Here is a 21,443-nt window from a genome sequence, read left to right on the forward strand (position 1 = left end):
AGAGAATGCTGCACTTGGAGCCTGAGAGGCGGGGGTCCAATGCAGCTCTGCCCAGCTTTCCAGGTGACCTTGAGCAGCCCCTTCCCTCGCTGCCACCAAGTAAACACTCCCAGCCTTGCCAGCCTCTTGGTACCAGCTTTAGCTTCCGTCCTTACACTGTCATCTCCTCCGTCTCTAGAGGTGCTCCGTGCTGGCCTGTTACAGAGTTCCCCACCCCCGTCTTACACAATGGGCTGCCCTGGGTGGAAGGGCAGAGCACTTCAGGGCAACACACACAACAACATAAACACACACCACACAACATGCACACTCACACCGTACAACATACACACAGAGATGCCACACACGCACTCCACACGTGAGAACAGCAGGACGGCTGCTCCTGTCTGCTCTGGGTCATCAGTCCAGGCTCTCCTTGACCTCAGCTCCCCAGACCCATCTCTGAGCAGATGCTCCTGCTTCACTGAGTAAACAGCCCATCTGGCGTGATGCCTTCCTCTCCCCCCCCCCCCCCCACCACACGCAACATGAGTGTTTACCCGTACTCTTGAGCATCTTTTCCAGCAGCACTCCCTCGCCCCCACTTGCCTGACTCCTTGACTCCCACCCCACCCCTTCCGTGGGGCTCCTTCTTGCTGACAATTGTCACTGTCTCCCTCTGCAGTCCTTCTCTTCAGCTCTTCGCATGCTCAACCTCCCTCCCCTGCTTAAAAACACCAATAATAAACTCTCCTTCAAGGCCATGCCCCTCGGCCACAACACATCACCCTTCTTCCCTTCAGATTATCTTCAGTCCTTATCCTCTGCTGACTCAGCTCCCACTGACGTCACTGCCCCGAGCACGCACACGTGAGAACACACACACACTGCGGACACGTGTGCACATGCATCCCGCCCACAGGGCTGCTCCCTGCACGCCACTCAAGCTTTTCTCACCAAGGTCATTGTCAACGGTCCATTGCAAAATCTGAGGCCTCTTCCGGGCCTTCACCTCCCTGATGCTTCAACCAGTTAACCCCCCTCTCTGAGAACCACTCCCTCCCTCGTAGGATTGCCAGATAAAATACTGACACCCCAGTTCAATTTGAACCTCACCTAGACAACGAGTAATGTTTTAGTGTAAGCATATCCCCAATACTGCCTGGGACGTGCGTATACTAAAAATTATTTGTTGTCTACCTGAAATTAAAATTAACCAGATGCCCTGTATTTTTATTTGCTAAATCTGGAACCCTACTCCCAACCTTCCTGCCCGTTCTCTAGCTGCTCCTCTTGGTCCCATCTCCCTTTGGTCAGCCTGCTCCAGGGTGCTGGCCTTGACTGCCTGCCTTTCCCAAATGCCCTGCGTCCCTGGGACGTCCTCTCCCTGACCCTCGGCTCCACCTCCACACGGTGCTGGCCACTCCCCGAGTCTCCCAGGACCCTTCCTCCAGCTCCCACTGCAGAGGCCACTGCTCCCCTTTAGCAACAGCAGGTCTCAGTGCCCATGTGTGTGTGCTGGGGAAGACGGCTCCTGCCCAGACTGACAAGCCAGGCTGCCTCTTCGTTGCCTTCGCTTGCCCGGAAACATACTGGCCAAGTGTGGCAAGAGGGGTTCCCACAGGAGCTGGCTGTGTTTCGTCTCCTGGCCCCCACTCTATCTGCCGCCCACATTCTCTGAATCTCCAGTCCTGCCAGTCCCTCTGGGGGACCCTCCCCCAAACTCTTCTTGTTGAAGTGCCTACTTTTGTTCAAGTCCAACTCAAAGGTCACCTCCTCCCGGGTTCCCCGGGGACTCCCAGCCCTCTCTCCCTGGAGCACCCTTGTCCAGATGACTAAATTGGGTGTTCATCGGTTGCTGGGACTGGGTCTTGGTGACTTTCACGTTCCCTGGGTGGGGCCTGGTACACAGTGGTGCTCAGCCAGTGTTTTTTGAATGGAGGAGTGAATGGGTGATGAAATGAATGAATGCATGCATGAGTTGGTGAGGAAGTAAGGCTCAGCAAGCAGGTGGAGTAAGTGGACAGATGGACAGATGGGTGGGTAGGTGGGTGGATGAGTGAGCAAATGAGAGCTTGGGGCTTGACAGACTGCTCGCCCGCAGAGCGAGGCTGCCCCCTCGCCATTGCTTGTTCTCAGGGCTGAGTCCAGCTACAGACCTTCCTCCACAGACTCAGGGAAGAATGTGACCACAGCACACAGAGGCAAAGCCCTGGACCGGGGGTCCTGACACTTGGGTCCGGCTGAAGGTGCTGGGCCTAGAGCAGAGCTAACTCTGCTTGAGGACAGAGAGAGGCTGAGGCCCACTCTTTTGTCTCCTCCCAAACCTTGTACCACCAGCTCTGCCCACCCGGAGCTCCTGCGCCCGGTATTTCTCTCTGCCCGGACATGCTCGCCCGGCTCTGAGAACAGGCCGCTGCTGAGCTCCCATGGAGAGGTGCTCACAGGAGCCCTCCATGGAAGGACTTCAGGGCCAGCCTGTGCCAGGAGCCACTTTGCCTGAGGCCGAACCTCAGGGGGCGGGGGCTCTCAGAGAAGAGCAAAGATCGGGGGGTATTAAGGGCCTGCATCATCTTTAACTCCTTCCTTTATCTAATCCTGCTTCCCCCTCCTTCCCCTCATGGCTGTTGATTCCTATAAACATCTCACACCCCACAACTCTGTCTAGGCTTCGCTTTCAGAGAACATGAACTCAACAGTTGACTCCGCTCAGCTGAGGCCCTCTGGGGCCTCCCTGCGGCACTCCACGTGCATCTGTGAAGGCTCTGCTTGCGGGCTCCAAGGTCCAGAGAGACTGACACAGGGTTCCTTCGGAGCTCCGGGCCTTCCCTCTGCTGTGCCTCTCCCCTCCCCAGACTCACCCCTCCCCACCAGCCTGACTCTCTCCCCGCCTCCCTACACCTCTGCACTTTCACAGCCCCAAGCATCTCTCTCTGCGAGTCCTTCTATGGCAGCCGCATGCCCAGGGTGGCCCATCCAGGCCCCCTCAGGGGCCAGACCTCCTCTCTGGGTCAGTCCTGCCCCCTTCAACGGCAGGTCCTGGGAGAGTCATTCCTTCAGTGCTGGATGGAGACATGAGTCAGGAGACTCAGAATTCTGCATCCTTCAAACCGTTTGCTAAATATGGTCTGGCATGCATTTCATGGGTACAGAGAAAACAGCTCTTCTGTAAATAAAAACAGAACATCTCTTTATTTGCGATGCAAACAAGAGCTTTGTTACATACTGTCAATATAATATAGCATTTTAACTTATTCGAAATTACCTTTCAGTTGGTGATTTTTCAGTCATTCCTGGGTGACGCAAGTCACAGTCTCTAAGAATAGAAGTGACCCATAAGAATATAGAAATAAAGTCTCATGCAAATACATTTCAAAGTCTTCTTTCTGGCTTTCCTATTAATAAAACATCTGGTACTTTCTGTGACTCTTTTTCTCTTCTGTTTCCTTTTGTGGTTTCCCAACCCTGATTCTTGGGAGACCCATAAAAGGATATGCATTTTCAATTGTAAAATGAATCGCCAGTCCCCAGGAAGCAGCCGTTTGGTTTCAGAATTTCAGGGCGGATTTCAGGTAGCAGGTAGGAGGCAGGTCTCAGAAGTGGGCTCTGCAGTATGTGCGCAGGCAAGTAGCAAAATGACTCTCTTGGAACAGATAAAAAGTGGTTTCTGAAACTGTCCACTTGAGGGCGCTGCTTCCTCTGGTGGCAATAGAACCAGCGGCATCATAGGCATCCTGGGACATCTTGAGATAACCAACACTCTCTTCACAATAAAGTCCAGTGATAGTTCACTGCATCTTGTAGATCAGAAGAGCTGGCCCACCATGCCATCCAGTATTGCCTGGTCACTCACTCTCGACCTCTCGTTAGCCCCACCCTGTGGGTAGGGTCCGGCTGAGCTCTCAGGGGTCAGAGCTGACTCCTACTGGTCCCATCACCATAGATCTCCCAGGCTGGAGGGCATGGCAAGCTGGAATAGGATGGGTCAGGAGTCTTCTGGATACAGGCTGGACAGGACAGAAATGCCAGGCTGGAGGAGTGGGTCACCAGAGAAGGCTTGCTGGGGGAAGAGGAGTCTGACCCGCAGCAGAGCAAATCCTGGGCCTTCCAGGTGGCTCAGTGGTAAAGAATCCACCTGCTAATACAGGAGACCTGGGTTCAATCCCTGGGTCAAGAAGATTCCCTGGAGGATGGAATGGCTACCCGCTCCAGCATTCTTGCCTGGAGAATTCCATGGACAGAGGAGCCTGGCAGGCTACAGTCCATGGGGTCACAGAGTCGGACACGACTGAGTGACTAAACAACAAGCTCAAATCCTGGGGGCTGGTAGATTTCACATGAAGGTCCAGAAGTCCCGGGCACCTGCCACTGGCTGAGCATGGCGACCTGGCCCAGTGAAGAGAGAAGCCTCCTGGTGGAACGTGGCCACTGTGAAGCTGGGGCGCGGGGCCCCCTGAGGATCCTGGCTCCTTGAGTCACAGCTGAAGCAGCAGAGGACGCAGGTGATGGCCACGGTGACCGCGAAGAGCACAGCCACCATTCCGATCACTGCTGCTTCCATTGCCCTGCGTGGCCCGGGGTGTGTTTTGGACCTCACTCGCTCCCCATCCGCCGCGAGGAGCTGCTGGTGATGGCTTGCTCCTCCGGCTGCTCTCCCTGTGGTCTTCTATGGAGATACTGGCCTGAGGCCCTGGCCGGTACCCGCTCTGGGCAGTTGGGCACCCCACGTGTCTCTACTCCGAATGTAGTGGGCCTCTGTCACTTTTCTCAGCCTTGGGCCAGGCTTCCAAGAGCCGTGGGCAACTCCACTGGCAGCTCTGGAAGAAGTGCTGTCCTGAAAGACATAAGCTCAAGACTCCTTGGATGCAGGAGCTGGAAAGAGAGCGCAGACTTTGTTCAGAGGGAGCCCCGCTCAGCCCTCTGGTGACGCCTATGGATTTCAGGAGTGTTTGTACACTCGGACAAAAGACAAAACACTCCCCCTCCTGTGGGTCTGGGATGTGCCCAGGCTCCTCCCTTGGAGGAACCTTGGATCAGTCCTTGAATCAGCCTCACTGCTGACTCTTGAACCTCTGGCCCTGTGCTGGGGGCTGGGACGAAGGAGGGGAGGAGGCATCGTCAGCTCTGAGTCAGATGCAGGGTCACCACAAGCACCTGTCTCGTTGGCCTCCTTTTCTGCACGTACTGGGAGAGTGCTGTTTAGATGGGGCAGGTCAATCTCCGGGTGGGATCCCTGAGCCCTTCAGAACTCCTGGGGGCTCCTTAGTCCCATCCTCTGCTCCAGCCCCACCCACGGCCCCCCCTTGCTGCCTGCTCGAGCCCGCTGCTCACACTCAGGTGCTGTGAAAACTTACCCCGGGCTTCCAGAGGGGCAGCTATGGCTGTACGCAGCGCCGGGGCCTCCTGACCTGATGGCCACCCCAGGGCCTAGGCCATGGCACGCTCATCCCTGGGTGCCTCAGCCTTGGTGCTGCCTGGGACGAGGCTCTGAGATGTCTGAGCGGCTGTGAGCACTTCCTGAGCTCCTTCCTCCAATTGTGAGTGAGGGCCCAGGACCCGCACAGCTGCCGGCCCCCTTGCTGACTGCTCTCACCCCACCCCCCACGCACACCCATGCCACTCCAGCCCGGCCTCCTGCGAGCGTCTCTGCTTCACTGGGTCGGGGCAGTGGGGGTGAGCCCGGTCCAGGCCACTCTGTCTCCCATCCTCACTTGATCATGGCCAGCACCTCCTGAGACCACCACCACTTCCAGAAAGGAGGCTGAATTATTAACCTGACTTCATCCAAACCCTGAGAAAGGGTGTCATTACAGACAATAACTCCAGGTATTAGACACAGCCAGGCACTATCTCATATAATGGTTCCAGCAACGCTGTGAAGTAACATTTTCTCTATTTTAGAGATAGTCATAGCCCATGGCCTATTGCTGTTAGTAGTGATAACTAGAGCACCAAATAGCCAAGGAGGGACTTCCCTCCCTTTCCTCCTAGTTCAGACCTCTCTCCAGATACCACCGCTCCACAGGGCAGTCGTCTCCTTCTATACATTTACTGATCAGAGTGTGAAGACCCAGAAACGGCCAAGGGCTAGCCCAGGGCCACATAGCCTGGATCCTTTTCAATTTCTCCAATGCCCAAATAATGCCAACTTTATTTGGTTCTAGTGTTAGGAAATTGCTTATGCGCAGAATGGGAGAGTGACTATTTGGAGTAAATGATACTCTGCCAAGTTCTCTCTCTTCCCCTTTCTAAGATAACTGGACAACCCACACAGGAGGAGCCCGGAGCCAGCTGGGGCTGCAACAGGAAGCTGAACATCTTGAATTACTTGTATTAACTGGAGTGACCAGAAGCAGGGGGCAGGAAATATGACGAACCACTCTGTGGGCCTGTGGTTTCAGATTATCAGTGAATTGTTATCAATGAATTATCAATGTCAGCCAGTCACTTTGGAAGGTGGAGGGCTCCAGGGGGACTGCTTGTCCTAAGGGTTTCTCCAGATATTTTCTTTTCTTATGGATTTTGTAATCTTATGACAGACAGCCCTACCCATGAGCCCCAGACACAACAGGGCTCTGAAAGATGTCTACCACTTAGACATACATCTGTCCTCCCAGCATCCATCACTGTCAACTAGTCAGAGAAAAGAGTATGGCCCATACATTCCACATATATACATATACTTGCACACAAACACAGGTAACCATATATATATGTGTGTGTGTGTATATATATAGGCCTTATCACATGGTATGTGGGATATTAGTTACCCATTAGGGATTGAACCAGCACCCTCTGCAGTGGAAGCATGGAGTTTTAACCTTTGAACCACCAGAGAAGTCCTCCATAGATTCCACTTACATTAAGAAGGGGAAGGTGATGGCAAACCTCCTGGCTCTCCCAGGGGATGCTCAAGGCCGCACACAGGAAAGGCAGGCCATCCAAGGCTCACATCAGGCTCTGCAGAGGGATGAGGGAGGTCCAGGCTGGTGGGCTATCAACCTCCACACACCCCAACACTCAGCAGATTGGGTAGTAAAGCGGGAGCTCTCTCAGCAAGGCCCTAGAAGCTTAAAGGACTAATCCCTGCAATGGCCCACTAGTAAAATTGGAAGCCCTCAAGCCCTAAGCTTCTGGTAGTGATGATTCCAAGTACATTTACTTTTTCCAGAGAGCATAAAGCTCTGGAAACCTTTCTCGATCATCTGTTATGTGGGCCGATTCCACACTTGGGCATGGGGGCCCTCAAGAGTTCTCCAATCTAGGAGGACAGGGGCCTTTGAATCTCTAGGGAAAGAGATTTGAGAGTGCATCAACAACAATAACAATAATAATAAATGAGAAACCCATGGGAGTGAATGACAAATTCTTCTTGGGCAAAGACAGAGAGGGGAACGTGCAAGATGTTTTCTGAGCCTGAGGACTGGAGCAGTGTGGACAGGACAAAAGGAACAGGAGGAGGCAGGAATCAGACCGGGGGCAACCAAGAGGCAGAGGCTTGGTCCCAAGGGCAACGAGCAGGCTGCAGTGTGGAAGAGGCCTCGCAAAGCGGCAGGGCTGGAGGTGCGCAGACTTGGAGGGGTTGTGGCAGGAATCCAGATCAGGGATGAACTAAGGGCAGCCATAGGGTAAGGGAGGGGAGGCCGATGCAAAGAGTGCTATAGACCCTGGATCCTCTCTCCCAAGCCTGAAATCTGGCCTTGCTATCAGCGAATTTGCCTCCCTCTCCCCACCTCCCACCCCAGGCCTCAAAGAGAATCACCGGGGAATAGAAAAGAAACAGGACATTCTGTTCCAGTGAGTCAGTCACCAGGCCCCTGACTTTATGGCCTGTTCTCCGGCCCCTCCCCACCACCTCGCCTGGACCTCAAGCCTCTCCCCCTCCCCTTCCCACCCCAGTTCACAGGACTTCCTTCCTCACTGAAGGCCTCAGAACTGGATTTCCATCCTGGCTGCAGAATCCTGTCAGTTGCTCTGGGGTCGCTGGGAACAGGCTTTGGCAAGAAGCGTCTGTCACCTATCTCATCTTAGGGAAGGGGAAACTGAGACTCCGAGGAGCAAGCCCTCTCCCAGGGCCACCGAGCACCACGTTCTCCCTCCTAAACTCACAGCCACACACAGACTCCAGCCAGCCACACACACACACAGACACACACACACACAAGCATCAGTGGGGTCAGGCTGGCTGAGACTCAACACCTGGATAAGAAACCCTGACCGGTTTACCAAAGAAATGTTCATTCAGCACAGCCACGCAGGGGGCTTCTGCAGGCCCAGAGCATAGTCTGCCCTAGAGGTGGACCGGAAAGAGGCTTGGGGGCCAGCCTGGATGGCCTCGCTCCTTCTCTCCCCACCGGTACACAGGGAGCCATCTCTGTGCAGGGCTGCCTGCAGACCCTAACCATGCCCCCCATCAGAGCTCGGGCCCCAGGCCTTCTCACCTACTGTCCACGGAGCCCGGCACAGCCGTCCAGTCTCCCGCACAGCAGGGCCCACTCAGACATTCACTCCCCATCAGAGAGGGAGGTCCAGGGAAAGGCAGGAGTAGGCCTGGCTGCTCCCTCCCTCCCACTTGAGTTACAATCAAGAGTCTCTTCACAAAGCTTCTTAATGGTTTTTATTTTCTTGGATTAAGGCACCGCTGACTTGACTGTGCAGCCTCACGACCTCCTTCAAACACAGGGGCATTGCCAGGGCCCCTCCCAGCTACCTTGCCAGCCAGAGGCCTGGCCATGGAGAGAGAGCAGGGCACACCTGCCCACCCGCACACAGCATCACGCCTGCGCCGAGCGGACCGGCGGTCCATTCTGGTGCCCTTCGGGAGTTAAGGTCACAAGGCGGTGTCTGCCCCCGAAGCTCCACCAGCACCCCCTGCGCTCAGCCTGTCCCCCTCCTGTGCGTGCAGGGCCAGCCCTGGCGCTCCTCCGCTCTCCTCCGCAGCGCACCGGGCGTGGAGGGTAGACGAAGCCCCAGCAGGACCCGGTGTTCCCTGCAGAGAGGTGCCCTGCTGCGTGGGCGCATCGGCAGGTCCACTCGTCTGGCGACCGCAGGGCAGGCAGCGGCTGCCCTGCACGGGCTTCAGTGGCGGCCTCGGTGGGCACGGGCGGCGTGGTGGGCGGCGTGGTGGTGGGCATGGTGGTGGGCGAGGTGGTGGTGGAGGTTCGCATGGGGCGTGTGAGACACGTGGCCGGCGTGACGGAAATGGTGCAAGTGTCCCAGGTGGCCCCGGCCTGAGGAGATCCACGGCCGGGCCCACCTGATGCGGTTCCTCCTGGCGGCGGGGCGGTTCCTCTCCATGTCGGGCTCCTCCTGTCTGGTGTACAGGCAGGCGGCCAGCAGCAGCAGCAGCAGCAAGGCCGCCGCCGCGCCTACGATCAAGCCCACGAGGGTCGTGCTCTGCAGGAGGTCCAGCATCTGGGAGCCGACGGGGGCCTCTGCGTGGCGGCTCCTCACTGCTTCCTCCCCTTCAGCGGCCTCTGCTCAGCCCCCGCAGTCACTGGACTGTTTTCTCTGCTCCTGTGGGTTGGAGACCAGCCAGGGAATGTGGGTGCAGCCTCTTTGGGTTGCAGCTGCCAGCTGAGGGGAGGCCCGGCGACTGTTAACTCTGGGGAGGCCCAAGTGAGGCTAGGTGGGGAGAGAGGAGCTGGAAGGAGGGGCCTCGGGGCGGGGGGAGAGCCCAGAGGCTAGAGATAAGAGCCTGGGCCCCCATCCCTGCCACCTAGCCAGGTGACTGGGCCAGCCCGGTCCCCTCCCTGGGCCTCAGGGCCCTTCTCTCTTAGAGACGGCACAGCACACTAACTAAGATCGTGGGTTCTAGAACCACATGACTCACCAGCCCTGTGACAGCGCAAGTTTCCTATGCTCTCTGCCTCGGTTTCCTCATGCGTAAAAGGGTTCATTAGAGTATATTCCCTAGTAGGACTTTCTGAGGATTTAAGGAATTAGTGTTTATAAGGCACTTAAACCAGGTCTTGACACGTTTGCCACTGATATTGAGTGAGTGAGTGAAGGTCACTCAGTCGTATCCGACTCTGTGACCCCAAGGACGGTAGCCCGCCAGTCTCCTCTGTTCAAATTATCCAGGCAAGAATCCTGGAGTGGGTTGCCATTCCCTTCTCCAGGGGATCTTCCCAACCCAGGGATCAAACCTGGTCTCCTGCAATTTGGGCAGATTCTATACCACCCAAGCCACCAGGGAAGCCACCGATATTCAGGCAGTGAAGCTTGGACCAGATGACTTGGGGGGACCGAGCATCATCTGGGAGACTGTGGCTCCCTGTCCTGCAGCCCACAGAGGCCGCGGGGACTGAGTCACGTTCTGTCCTGCAGTAGTCTCACACTTCAGGAGCTCAGGCCAGCGCGGCAGGCATGAAAGCTGAACAAATGTCTCTGCAGCCTCAGTCCTGCTGGGTCCGGGAGCCGGGTGTCAGTGTAGGGCTGCAGGAGGCAGGAAGCTGGCCACTGAGGTCAGAGAGGCCAGGCCCCAGGGTCAGCCTCCTGGCTCCCAGTCAACAGGCTCAACTGCCCATACACAGCAGTCTCCCTGCTCTATCCGATGCTCCCTGCCCAACAGTCAAGACAAACCATTCCTGCCTGGGGGAGAGTTCACAGAGCAGGCAGGACCTAAGCAGTTGCAGATCCCTCTGCCCATCCAGTCCAGAACCCTCTGTTCATCTAGACAAGCACTTATCCATCCCACCACACGGCCAAGGGGCCAGGGACGGTTGCTTGCTATCTTTCCAGGCAGCCCTCTCAATGTGGGCTTGTCAGGCTGTTCTTACAGTCTTTCCTCACATGCTGCAGGGTCTCCCCCAAAGCCACAGCTCTGCACCTCAATCTTGAGACCATGGGTACCCTGGGAACCCTCCACAGACAGCCCCTACCCCACGCCCGCTCAATTCTCTGCCACCGAGAGGAATGCTTCCAGCAGCCCGCCTCCTGGCGACCTTGGACACACCCCTTCCCTGCAGCCTGTTTCCTCCTCTGGAAAAGTGCCAGGGCAAGAGGTGACCTCTGGGGACCCTCCCTCTCTGACCTGGATCTGAGATGAACTGTCTCAGGGAGGCCCCAATCCCTTAGTGCAAACCTCCTCTGGATGAAAAGATCAAACATTCCCTTCAACCAAATTGGGCTCTGGGGGCAGAGGGTTTAATGAGTCCTGGGGTTCTCCCCCTGGGGTGCAGGGTGGAGAGAGGAAGCCACTTGAACTTTTAATGATGCTCAAGTGAGCACTCCCTCCTGCGGCTTCTGGAGGCCCCGGGAGGCCAGCTGCCTCCCTTGGGGGCCTGTTAAGGAGGGAAGTCTGCTGGAAGGAGGAGGAGGAGGAAGGCAAGCAGAACTTTCTCCTACTTGGGAGCTTCTCCAAGAAGACTCCCACTGCATACCAGCCACGGGAGGAGGGCAGGGCCCTGCAACTGGCAGAACTCCCATCAGCACAAAGGGCCCCTTGGAACCACGCGGCCCCAGCCCTCACTGAGAGCTGGAGAAACTGATGCCAGAGAAGGGAAGGGGCTTGTCTGAGTTTCCCCAGCCTCAGGGGCTATTCTGGACAGCATGTAATCAAGGCAGCAAGATTCCTGGAGTGAAGGCCGGTCTCCTGAGTGAGAGTCTGAGATCAGCTGGGGACCGTCCACAGTGATAACAGGGAAAGGATATTCTGATAAGGATGACTCTGGTGGGGAAGGGGTTTCGGGGCTTCCCCAACACCACCCCCACATTTATTTTCTCAAGTGCACAGTCACTCCCTATCTGGACAGAAGATGCCATCCTAATGTGGGCATTTGATTTGAAGCTTTGGGTACTCAGGGAGATATCGAGACCAAGGTCCTCCAGGATATTACAAGTGACTGAGACTTTCTTGGAGGGGTTGCAGGACAGATGACCCACAGGATATGTGACTGTGTGTTCCCTGCCCTGAAAAAGCTTTCCTGTGACGTTGTCACTGTATTTCTCCCTTAAGCCTGGGGCTTCTGCACACTCCACTGGCAGCCTTTCAAGCTGAGGAACCAGAGTTCCAGACAATACATATGGCTGATGGGGCAGCCTTTTGGAGTTCGTATCATTAGCTTCATGATGTGATAGGAAGGTGCCCCCAACTCTAATCTCTGCATATACTTGCATGCATGTGAACACGTAAACCAACACTGCATTGAAGCAAATTCATGCACCAAGAACTATGTGTACACACACTTACGCACAAGTACACACAAACTCCCTAAAAGCTCACAAACGTGTGCTGTACTAGCTGCAAGTGGGTTTTGATCGTCCCACAACAGCAACCTTTGTTTTCACTAATTGGTGGCACCACCTAGCGGTGACACTGTAAATAAATCAGTTTTGTATTCAGACTTGTCAAAAGCTGTAGTTTCCTGATCTTTGCTTATAGATCATAATCTGAAACCATCCACTTAACTCTTCTCTGTTCCAAATTCTGGTCAAGAACATGTAAGGAATTTCTGCAACACATAGTGCAGATGGAAGCAGATCAATGGATGTATTGACTAAGGAAGGGCATTCCTGGGAAGCCCGATGGGGGTGCTGCCCCAGCAGAGCCACTCTAAGCCCCATGATAGACACCAGGGCTATGCATTAGGGTGAGGTTGGCACAGGCAGGAAGCAATTTTGGTGATGCTGGGAACTGCACAAGTGTCTGCTTGCAAATCAGTTAGCCAAGACTTAGCCCAATCTTTGGTTTGCACATAAAAGCAGAGACACTGGTCAGATGATTCCTAACCTGTACACTCACTTAGAGAAAGGAGACATTCCTCCAGCTAACCTTGAGCTGCCTCCATAAATCCTGAAAACAAAATTGTCCAGCATAGCAGCAAACTTCTCTCAAGAGCCCTCCCATGCATTAATCATGGCCAACTGGATGCCCCCACCTGGAAAACAAAACCATAAACAAGTGGGCCTGGAACCAATATGCTTGAAAATAATCTGCATAGTCTTTTCTAGAACCACTTCAAATTCCAATCCAAAACATAGATCTAGGTAGGTCCCTCTAAAGAAAAACTACTAGACACATGAAGAAAAGATATAAGGTATCGTATCTTTATTATGAGAGTTGCTAAAAGCCTGAAAACAGAGATAGTAAAATTTCCAAATTTATGTTCTAAATAATATTTGAAAAGTTAATTCATATACAAGTTTGGAAAAATATGCAAAATTTTACTTTCAAATCTAAAACCAAATCAAGAAAGACCACTTTGAGAACCTTTCCTATAACTCGGAAAAAGACCAAAGAAAGAAAGAAATGCCCAGGAAATGAAACACAGCTGGCCCTTAAACAACTGTGGGGGAACAGGGCACCAACCCCCACGCAGTTGAAAATCAACTTTGTAGGTGGCCTCCAAATCTGGGGTTCTGCACCTGAGTCAACAAAGCTTGGATTGTGTAGTACTGCAGTGTTTAGTACTGAAAAAACAATATGTGTAATGGATTCAGTTCAAACACATGTTGTCTGAGGGTCAGCTCCATACTTGTATAATAGACATTCCAGAAGTGGAGAACAGAACCTGTGGAGAAACAACTGTTAAAGAAATAAAGAAAATTTCCTATCTGAAGCATTGTCTTTTGATCAAAAGTTGCCCTGAGTACTAGGCAAGCTATATGAAGAGGCCAGGCCAAGCCAAACCAGCAAGGTATATCCAGGTGAAAATTGAATAGAAGTGTTATGTGAAAAAAATATATAACAAAGCAAAATGGTAGACCACTATGGAAACAGTTTAGCAGTTCCTTACAAAACTAAACACACTCTATCATCTGATCCAGTAATCACACTCCTTGGTATTTATCCAAAGGTAAAACGTATGTCCACTCAAACACCTGCACACGGACGTTTGTAGCAGCTGTATTCATAACTTCCAAAACTTGACAGCAACCAAGATACCCTTCAGTAGGTGAACGGATTGAAAAGCTGAGTATATCCAAACAGTGGAACATTATTCAGCTCTAGGAAAAATGAGCTGTCAAGTCATGAGTAGACACTGGAGGAATCTTAAATGTGTATTGCTAAGTGAAAGAGGACCATCTGAAAAAGCTACATACTATGTGATTCCAATTGTATAACATTCTGGAAAAGGCAAAACTATGGAGACAAAGAATCAGCGGTTGCCAGGAGGGAGTGAGGAGGTAGAATGTAAAGGATTTTTAGGTCGTAAAGGTAGAACGTAAGTAGAACGTAAAGGATTTTTAGGTCAAAGAAGCTATTATGTAGGTCATCATAATGTGGATATATGTCATTATACATTGGTAAACCGTTAGAATGTATAGCAGCAACAGTGAGCCCTGAAGTTACCCAGGGACTTTGGAACTCTGTCAATGTAGGTGCATCAATTGTAACAAACAGAGACGTTAATAGCAGGGAAGTCTGTCTGTAGCTGGGGCAGGAAGTATATGGAAACTCTCTCTACCTCCATTCAATTTTGCTGTGAATGTAATCTGCTCTAAAAAATAAAGTCTACTTTAAAGAAGAATAAGGAGGAAATTCCCTGGTGGTCCACTGGTTGAGAACCTAGCTGCCAATGTGGGGCACGTGGGTTCAGCCCCGGAACGATCTACATGCCGTGGAACAGCTAAACCCGTTGGCACAACTACTGAGCCCATGTGCTGCAACCACTGAAGATCTGCCCCTAAAACCTGTGCTCGGAAACAGCAGAAACCACTGCTAACAAGTCACCCACGCACCTCAACTAGAGAGGAGCCCCCACACGCTGCAATGAGAGAAAGCCAGCGTGCAGCAGTGAGCGCCCAGCATGGCCTTAAATAAATAAATACCATTTTAAAAATAATAAAAAAAGAATTAAGGGAATAATCCTAGAGACAGCAGGAACTGTTTAAACTATGTCAAAGATTAGAGAAAGAAAGAAACCTTTTAAAATTGTAAAATGTATATAATTTACTTTATACAACTAGAGTAAGGCTGAGACACTCACCATCACAGAACAAAAACACTGCAGGCAAACCTCAACACCCTAACAGTGAGTGACGTATCTGTACGCCCAGCAGAATACGGAAACACTGCAGGCAAACCTCAACACCCTAACAGTGAGTGACGTATCTGTACGCCCAGCAGAATATGGAAACACTGCAGACAAACCTCAACACCCTAACAGTGAGTGACGCATCTGTATGCCCAGCAGAATACGGAGAGACTAATACTCCGTACACAAGGAAAGTTTGTTCCAGGTAAGTCAGGTGGTTTATAATTTTAGAAATCTATTGTTGGAATTACTTAAATAAAGAGAAGAAAAAAGAAAACCATATAATCATCTCAACAGATGGCAAAAACACATTTGATAAAGTTCACTAGGCATTCCTGATAAATTTTGCAAATGAACAGAAAAATAGGATACTTTCTTAACATGATTGAAAAGAAAAATATCTCAGACCAATAGCCAATATCATGATTAATGGTAAATAAACACAGGCATTCCCATTAAAATCAGGAACAAGCAAGCATGCTACCTCTCACCACTTTTACTTAGCTTAGTATAGTTAAGTAAGAGCATAAAATAAAAGGTAGAAAATTTAAAAGAATATGCTGGAAAACTTCACAGTAACGAGAGTTTAATGAATAAAACTTTCAAATAAAAATACAAAAAGCAGTGACTTTCCTATATAACAGCAATAACTAATTCAAAAAGTCAGAGAATAAATACATCAGCAACAAAAATTATAAAATGTCTAGCAATAAAATTAGCAAGAGTACTTACTAATGGGCAGAAAAAAGACACCGTATTCCTGACGGCTGTGAAGGAAAACCCGAGTAACTGGAACAACACCTGTGTGTCTGACAAGGACAACCCCCTATTATAAGTCCATGCTAAGTGTGGGGAAAACCAGTCATGTGATCAACATTCACTGGGATCTGTTGGATTAGTTGTTATATGTGACAAAGGTAATTTTTTGCAACATATTAATGTGCTGTTTAATTTTGCCTTTCTAAACATGTGAACTTCCTACTTCATTGGGGCATCCATCTGGAGAGAGATTTAAATTATTACAGAAAGTTTACACAGAGGAGTTAACATGCAATCTCTGACATTTAAAGTAGGGCTTTGTCTTTCAGGCCAAGCCATTTTCCTGAGAGGATCTAAATCCTTTTTCCTCCCCCTTTCAGTATACTGAATGAAGAAACAAGCTGAGGACCCAGCCCATGAAGTTTCCCGATAATGCAGAAACCACCCCGTCCCACAAATAACAGCCAAGGAGCACAGGTGTGAAACTCTAAGGAAGATGAAGGCCGTGCTACCCAGGCCAGGCGAAGACTTGTCTCCTCTGTTTTTTTTTCAGTTGTGGAGGGATCTTTAGTCTCAGGGAGATCTTTAGTTCAGTGAGAACTCTCAGTTTCGGCATGTGGGATCTAGTTTCCTGATCAGGGATCAAACCCAGGGCCCTTGCATTGTGAGGTCAGAGTCTTAACCACTGGACCACAAGGGAAGGATAGACACAGCCCTTTTCCAACCATACCTTTGAACACACATGGGGTAATTGTGACCCCAGTCTTTGCTATGGGCCTTTTTGGTTTATCAAGCGCTTTCAGCAACACGGAAAATTACATAGCGTAGGTATGACAATTATTTCCCCTTTAGAGGTGAGGCAACCATGGCTCAGAGAGGTTAGCTATCTTGCCCAAGGTCACACAGCTTATAAGGGTCAGAGCAAGGATTGACTTCAGTGCATACACAAAGGGGGTAAAGAAGTTTCCATGAAAAGATACTTTAAAAAGCTAGGGCAGGGCTCAGGGAACCGACAGAGGACTAGAAAGCAACCCCAAGTGTTATGGTTTGAACTGGGTTCCCCAAAGAAGATACATTGAACCAGAACCTCAGAATGTAACCTTATTGGGAAATAGGGTCAGGAATTCCCTGGTGGTCCAGTGGTTTGGACATTGTGCTCTCACTGCCAAGGGCCAGGGTTTATTCCCTATCTGGGAACTAAAATCAAATGAGCCACATGGCTCAGCCAAAAAATAAAAAAGCAGTGCTTCATGGCAGGTATAATCAGCAAAGATTAGATTATCCTGGAGAAGAGTGGGCCGTTAATCCAATGAGTTGTGTCCTTACAGCGAGATACAGAGAACTATGCCCTATGACCATGGAGGCAGCAACTGGAGGGCTGTGCTGTGAGCTGGGGTCCCCCACCAGCCGCCAGAAGCTGCGAAGAGGGAAGATGGATTCTCCTGTCCAGGTTTCAGAGGGAGCTCAGCCCTGCTCTCACTTTATTTTGAACTGGTAGCCGTTTGAACTGTGGGAGAATACATTTCTATTCTTTAGAAAAACATATACAATAATATTGCTGAACGAGGTTTGTTTTGCCCAACGTGCGTGCTAAGTTGCTTCAGTCGTGTCCGATTCTTTGCGACCCCATGCACTGTAGCCCTGCCAAGCTCCTCTGTCCATGGGGGACAGAGTATTCTCCAGGCTAGAATACTGGAGTGGGTTGCCATGCCCTCCTCCGGGAGATTTTCCCAACCCAGGGATCGAACCCTCATCTCTAAGTCTCCGGCATTGGCAGGCAGGTTCTTTACCACTAGCGCCACCTCAGAAGCCCAGCGAAAATGCTGAGATGAGAAAATGCTGAGATTTGCAGCAAAGAGGTTTGTTTACAAGGCAGCCAACCATGGGGAACAGGTCTCAGGTGTGCTTGCTCAAGGCCAGGGGTTCGGGATAATTATGGGATAAAGAATAAAGCAACCGGGCTGGCTGAGGCTTGGGGGCGTGGGGAGCGTGCAGTAAGGTGATTGGGAAAAGGTGTGGTCACCAGCATTCCGCATAACTAAGCTACAGGTTCTAACATCCACAAATGGAGAGGCTTAGCACGATCTAAGGGAGGAGTTCTTGGCCCTCTAGAGTCAAGAGGTTACCCAGCGGAAACCCAGGTGGAGGCTCAATGGTCTGCCCCGGTCCTAACTGACTCAGCTTGAACTAGACACAGCTGACTTCAAGTTCCTGGGAAACAACTCAGGCAAACATCTTGTTTGGGCCACTTTCTGCTTACCAGTCTTAAAACAACCTTGCTTATTGAAGGCAGGTGGAATGGATATGACTGATAAGACCCGGGCTTTCAGGAGTTCCTGCCCCCACATCCAGGAAGAGGATATGGTTCCAAGATCCCCGCCTCCAGCAGATGCCTAAAACCATGGATAGTACTGAACCTTATATATACTATATCTTTTCCTGTACATTTGTACCTGTGATAAAGTCTAATTCATAAATTAGGCACAGTAAGAGATCAACAATAACTAATAATAGAACTAACAATATACTAATATATACTAAATACATAAATATAATATAAAAAATTACGTAAATGTACTTCTCTCTCTCTCTCTCTCTCTCTCTCTCTCTCTCTCCCCCCACACACACGCACACACACACAATCTTATTGTTCTGTACTTATTGTTCTGTACCCGTCTTGTGATGACAGGAGATGATATAGTGCCTTTGATGAGATGAAGTGAGGGGAATGATGCAGGCACTGTGATACGGTGTTAGGCTACCAAGGACCTGACTGCTCTAGCTGATTTCTGTTTCTTTCTTCACAATTTCACAGAGAGAAGATTCTTCCGTGTGTCGTAGATCTCTGCAACTCAGCATACGATTTTTTTCTTTCCTTACTAAGAGTAGCTTTTATCTTTTCACTTCAAGGAAGCATTGTATGGCCTCTCTTTGGTGCATCTGAATTGCCAGCATCACTAGTCTTGCACTTCAGAGCCATTATTAAGTAAAATAAGATACTTGATCATAAGCACTGCTGTCCCAGACAGTCAATCTGAATAACCTAGATGGCTACTAAGTGCCTTATGGCCCTGACAAGATTTTATCCTCTTATGACAGCAGCATTCAATTTAAAACATGAATTGTTTATTTCTGGAATTTTCCATCTAATATTTTTGGACCTCATTTGACCACATGTAACTGAAACCATAGAAAGCAACACCACAGATAAGGTATATACTGTATACCTTCTAATACTGTAATTGTTACTTAGACTTTTGTTCATTTATTTAATTACCATTCATGGAGCCAGGCCCTGTGTTTGGTGCTGAGGCTAGGGAGAAGACAGACACAGCCCTTGCCCTCTAGGAGCTTGTTACCTTGAATGGGAGACAGAAATATAAATGATTACGAGGTACCAGGCAATTAATTTCTGGAACCCGAGTGTTTTCAAGGCCCCAGGAAAGTGCAAAGGAGAGGGTCATTTATAAGCAATAAACCCCTTTCCCTTTCCTCTCCAACCCACTATTTTAATACACGTTTAAACTTCTCTCACTTAATCCTCACAATTCCATTATTCCATGTCACATCTCAGGCCTACAGAACTAACGCACTTGCTCTGGGTCACACAGCTAGGAAATGGCAGAGCCAGAATCAAGTCCAGGCCTGCCTGACCCCAGAGCTTACATTGAATCCCTGGGGGCACTGTGCTAGACTGAGATGGAACTCATTAAGGCATGATGCCTCCCTCAGAAATAGAAATCCTGCCTCTGGTGATCCACAGAAAAGGAAAAGGAGGACAGGAGAGGGTGACAGAGAGGGAAAAGGAAGACTCTTTCAAGGACTTTTGCCCTAAAAATTGGAAAAACCTGCCACAAAGCAACTGAACATGGGCACCAGAACTACTGAGATTGTGCTCTAGAGTCTGTGCTCTGCAAGAAGAAAAGCTACCAACGTGAGAAGCCTGCACCCTGCAACGAAGAGCAGCGCCCACTCGCCGCGACTAGAGAAAGCCCGTGCACAGCAGTGAAGCCCCAGGATAGCTATAATAATAAGTAAGTAAGTAAACGATAACAGGGACTTCCCCGGTGGTCCAGTGGTTGAGACACCATGCTTCCACCGCAGGGGGTACAGGTTCAATCCCTAGTGAGGGAGCTAAGATCCTGCATGCCATGTGGCATGGCCAAAAAGTGGAAGAAACAAGTAGGCAATAAAGAAAAAAAAAAAAAAGATGGTTGGATAGATGGATTGAGCAAATGTTAGCAGGCGGCTAACAACTGTGGACACTGAACTTTTAAGTACATGGCTATTTACAATTTTTTTCAATTCTATGTGTTTGAAAATATTCACACACACGCAGATGTTGGAGGCAGGGGAAATTAAGCAATAGTTGAAGGGGCAGTGGGAGAATAGAGTTTCCTAGCACTGTCCCATATGGTGGCTGCGAGCACATAACATAAACTATGGCTAGTCTGAGTTGAGAGCGTCTATATAAGTAGTTTAGACATCAAAAACTTAATACACAAAAAATGGAAACTAGCTCATGATTAATTTTTATCTATGTTTATATGTTGAAATGATCATTTTGATATATTGGGTTAAATAAGATGTTATTGGACTAATTTCACCTATTTATTTTTACATTTTTAATCCCACTACAAAAATGACATATGCAGCTCACATCACACTTTGACTGGACAGAGCCTTCTAGAGCATCCTGTCACCACTGGTCCTGGTCCTTAGTTCACCCACACCTGCTCTGGACCAAGCCTTGCACCAGGGGAGCTGAATCAAACCCAGTCACAGACTCAGCTGAAGGTTGCAGTCCTCGGGACAAGCCAACACAGATTGGAAAACATCAGATAATTTCACGATTTCAGCATTTTAGGAATCTCAGTGACTTCCCTGCTTGTAGGTGTCCATTTGGTGCCTTTTGGATTCTATTTGGGGGCAGAATCTTCCTAGAGAACATTTGGAAATTATGTGGGGGTATGAGCAGTCGTCAAGTTGACCAGGGTGGTGGTCAGCATGTCACATGTAGGATGTAGGATAGTAATTACCGCAGTGACCGAGATAGGCCAGAAAGAAGTTTTCTATCCACAACACCAGTAGGGTACCTGCTGAGAAAGCCAGAAGAAAGAGTGACAGACCTCTTTCTGCCCTCTGGATAAGGACTCTGAGGCCTGTTCTCCAAACCACAGAGCGCAGCACCATTATTTCTGTGGTGGCAAGAACAAGGAACTTCACATTAACTTCATTAACTTCATTAACTTCACTGATTCACATTAATCCAATTCCTGTCTCCTTAAGGGTAGGGAAAACACCCGGGGATAGTCAAGGATGCCCAAGGGCTTGGCTCCCAGCAGGAAACCTGTCTGATTATAAAGACTGCCAATAGACAGCGTTCAATTATCCCAGCCTAATTAGCCTTCTGAGAGCCTGTCTCCAGAGTCAGGGCACCACCTCCAGCATCAGCCCTGAGATGCCACAGGCACAGAACATTTCTGGAGTGGTGCCCGGGGATAGGGAGTCATCCTTTTGGTCTGCTCTCAGGGGCTGGAGCTATGGGAGATGCGGAGTGTGGAGGGTCCCACGTAACCCAGGTTGAAGGACATGGAGTCTCAACATTCCACAGACCACAGCGGGCCTTAGTTGAGGAACAGGTAGGTAAAGGTCGAAGGACTCAGAGGGAGAGGGAGAATCACAGCCAGCTTTGGAGAAGCTCAGAAATCCTTCATAGGGACT

At 50.3% G+C, this 21,443-nt stretch overlaps 2 protein-coding genes across 3 annotated transcripts in view; both read right to left on the reverse strand.

Annotated features, from left to right (window-relative positions):
- HRCT1 (histidine rich carboxyl terminus 1) overlaps positions 1 to 15,768 on the reverse strand; it is a 28,426-nt gene extending 12,658 nt beyond the window's left edge. The window contains exons 1-2 of one of the 2 annotated variants that reach the window (XM_020908936.2): positions 15,693 to 15,768; positions 8,580 to 9,495 (exon numbers count right to left, since the gene is read on the reverse strand). In XM_020908936.2, the coding sequence (XP_020764595.2) occupies positions 9,058 to 9,393 (336 nt within the window). In that variant the 5' untranslated portion in view covers positions 9,394 to 9,495; positions 15,693 to 15,768 and the 3' untranslated portion in view covers positions 8,580 to 9,057. Of the gene's footprint in view, positions 1 to 8,579; positions 9,496 to 15,692 lie in introns of those variants that run through there. The other variant, XR_011492742.1, reaches the window with a different exon arrangement.
- SPAAR (small regulatory polypeptide of amino acid response) lies at positions 3,153 to 5,559 on the reverse strand. The gene is made up of 2 exons (XM_020908938.2): positions 5,334 to 5,559; positions 3,153 to 4,851 (listed from the first exon to the last, which is right to left on the reverse strand). Exon 2 carries the CDS (start codon positions 4,538 to 4,540, stop codon positions 4,313 to 4,315), a length of 228 nt encoding a protein of 75 aa, XP_020764597.2. The 5' UTR covers positions 4,541 to 4,851; positions 5,334 to 5,559; the 3' UTR covers positions 3,153 to 4,312.
- Positions 15,769 to 21,443: the final 5,675 nt, after the last annotated feature.

This window comes from Odocoileus virginianus, chromosome 18 (assembly GCF_023699985.2).
Source record: "Odocoileus virginianus isolate 20LAN1187 ecotype Illinois chromosome 18, Ovbor_1.2, whole genome shotgun sequence".
Lineage (NCBI taxonomy): Eukaryota > Metazoa > Chordata > Mammalia > Artiodactyla > Cervidae > Odocoileus > Odocoileus virginianus.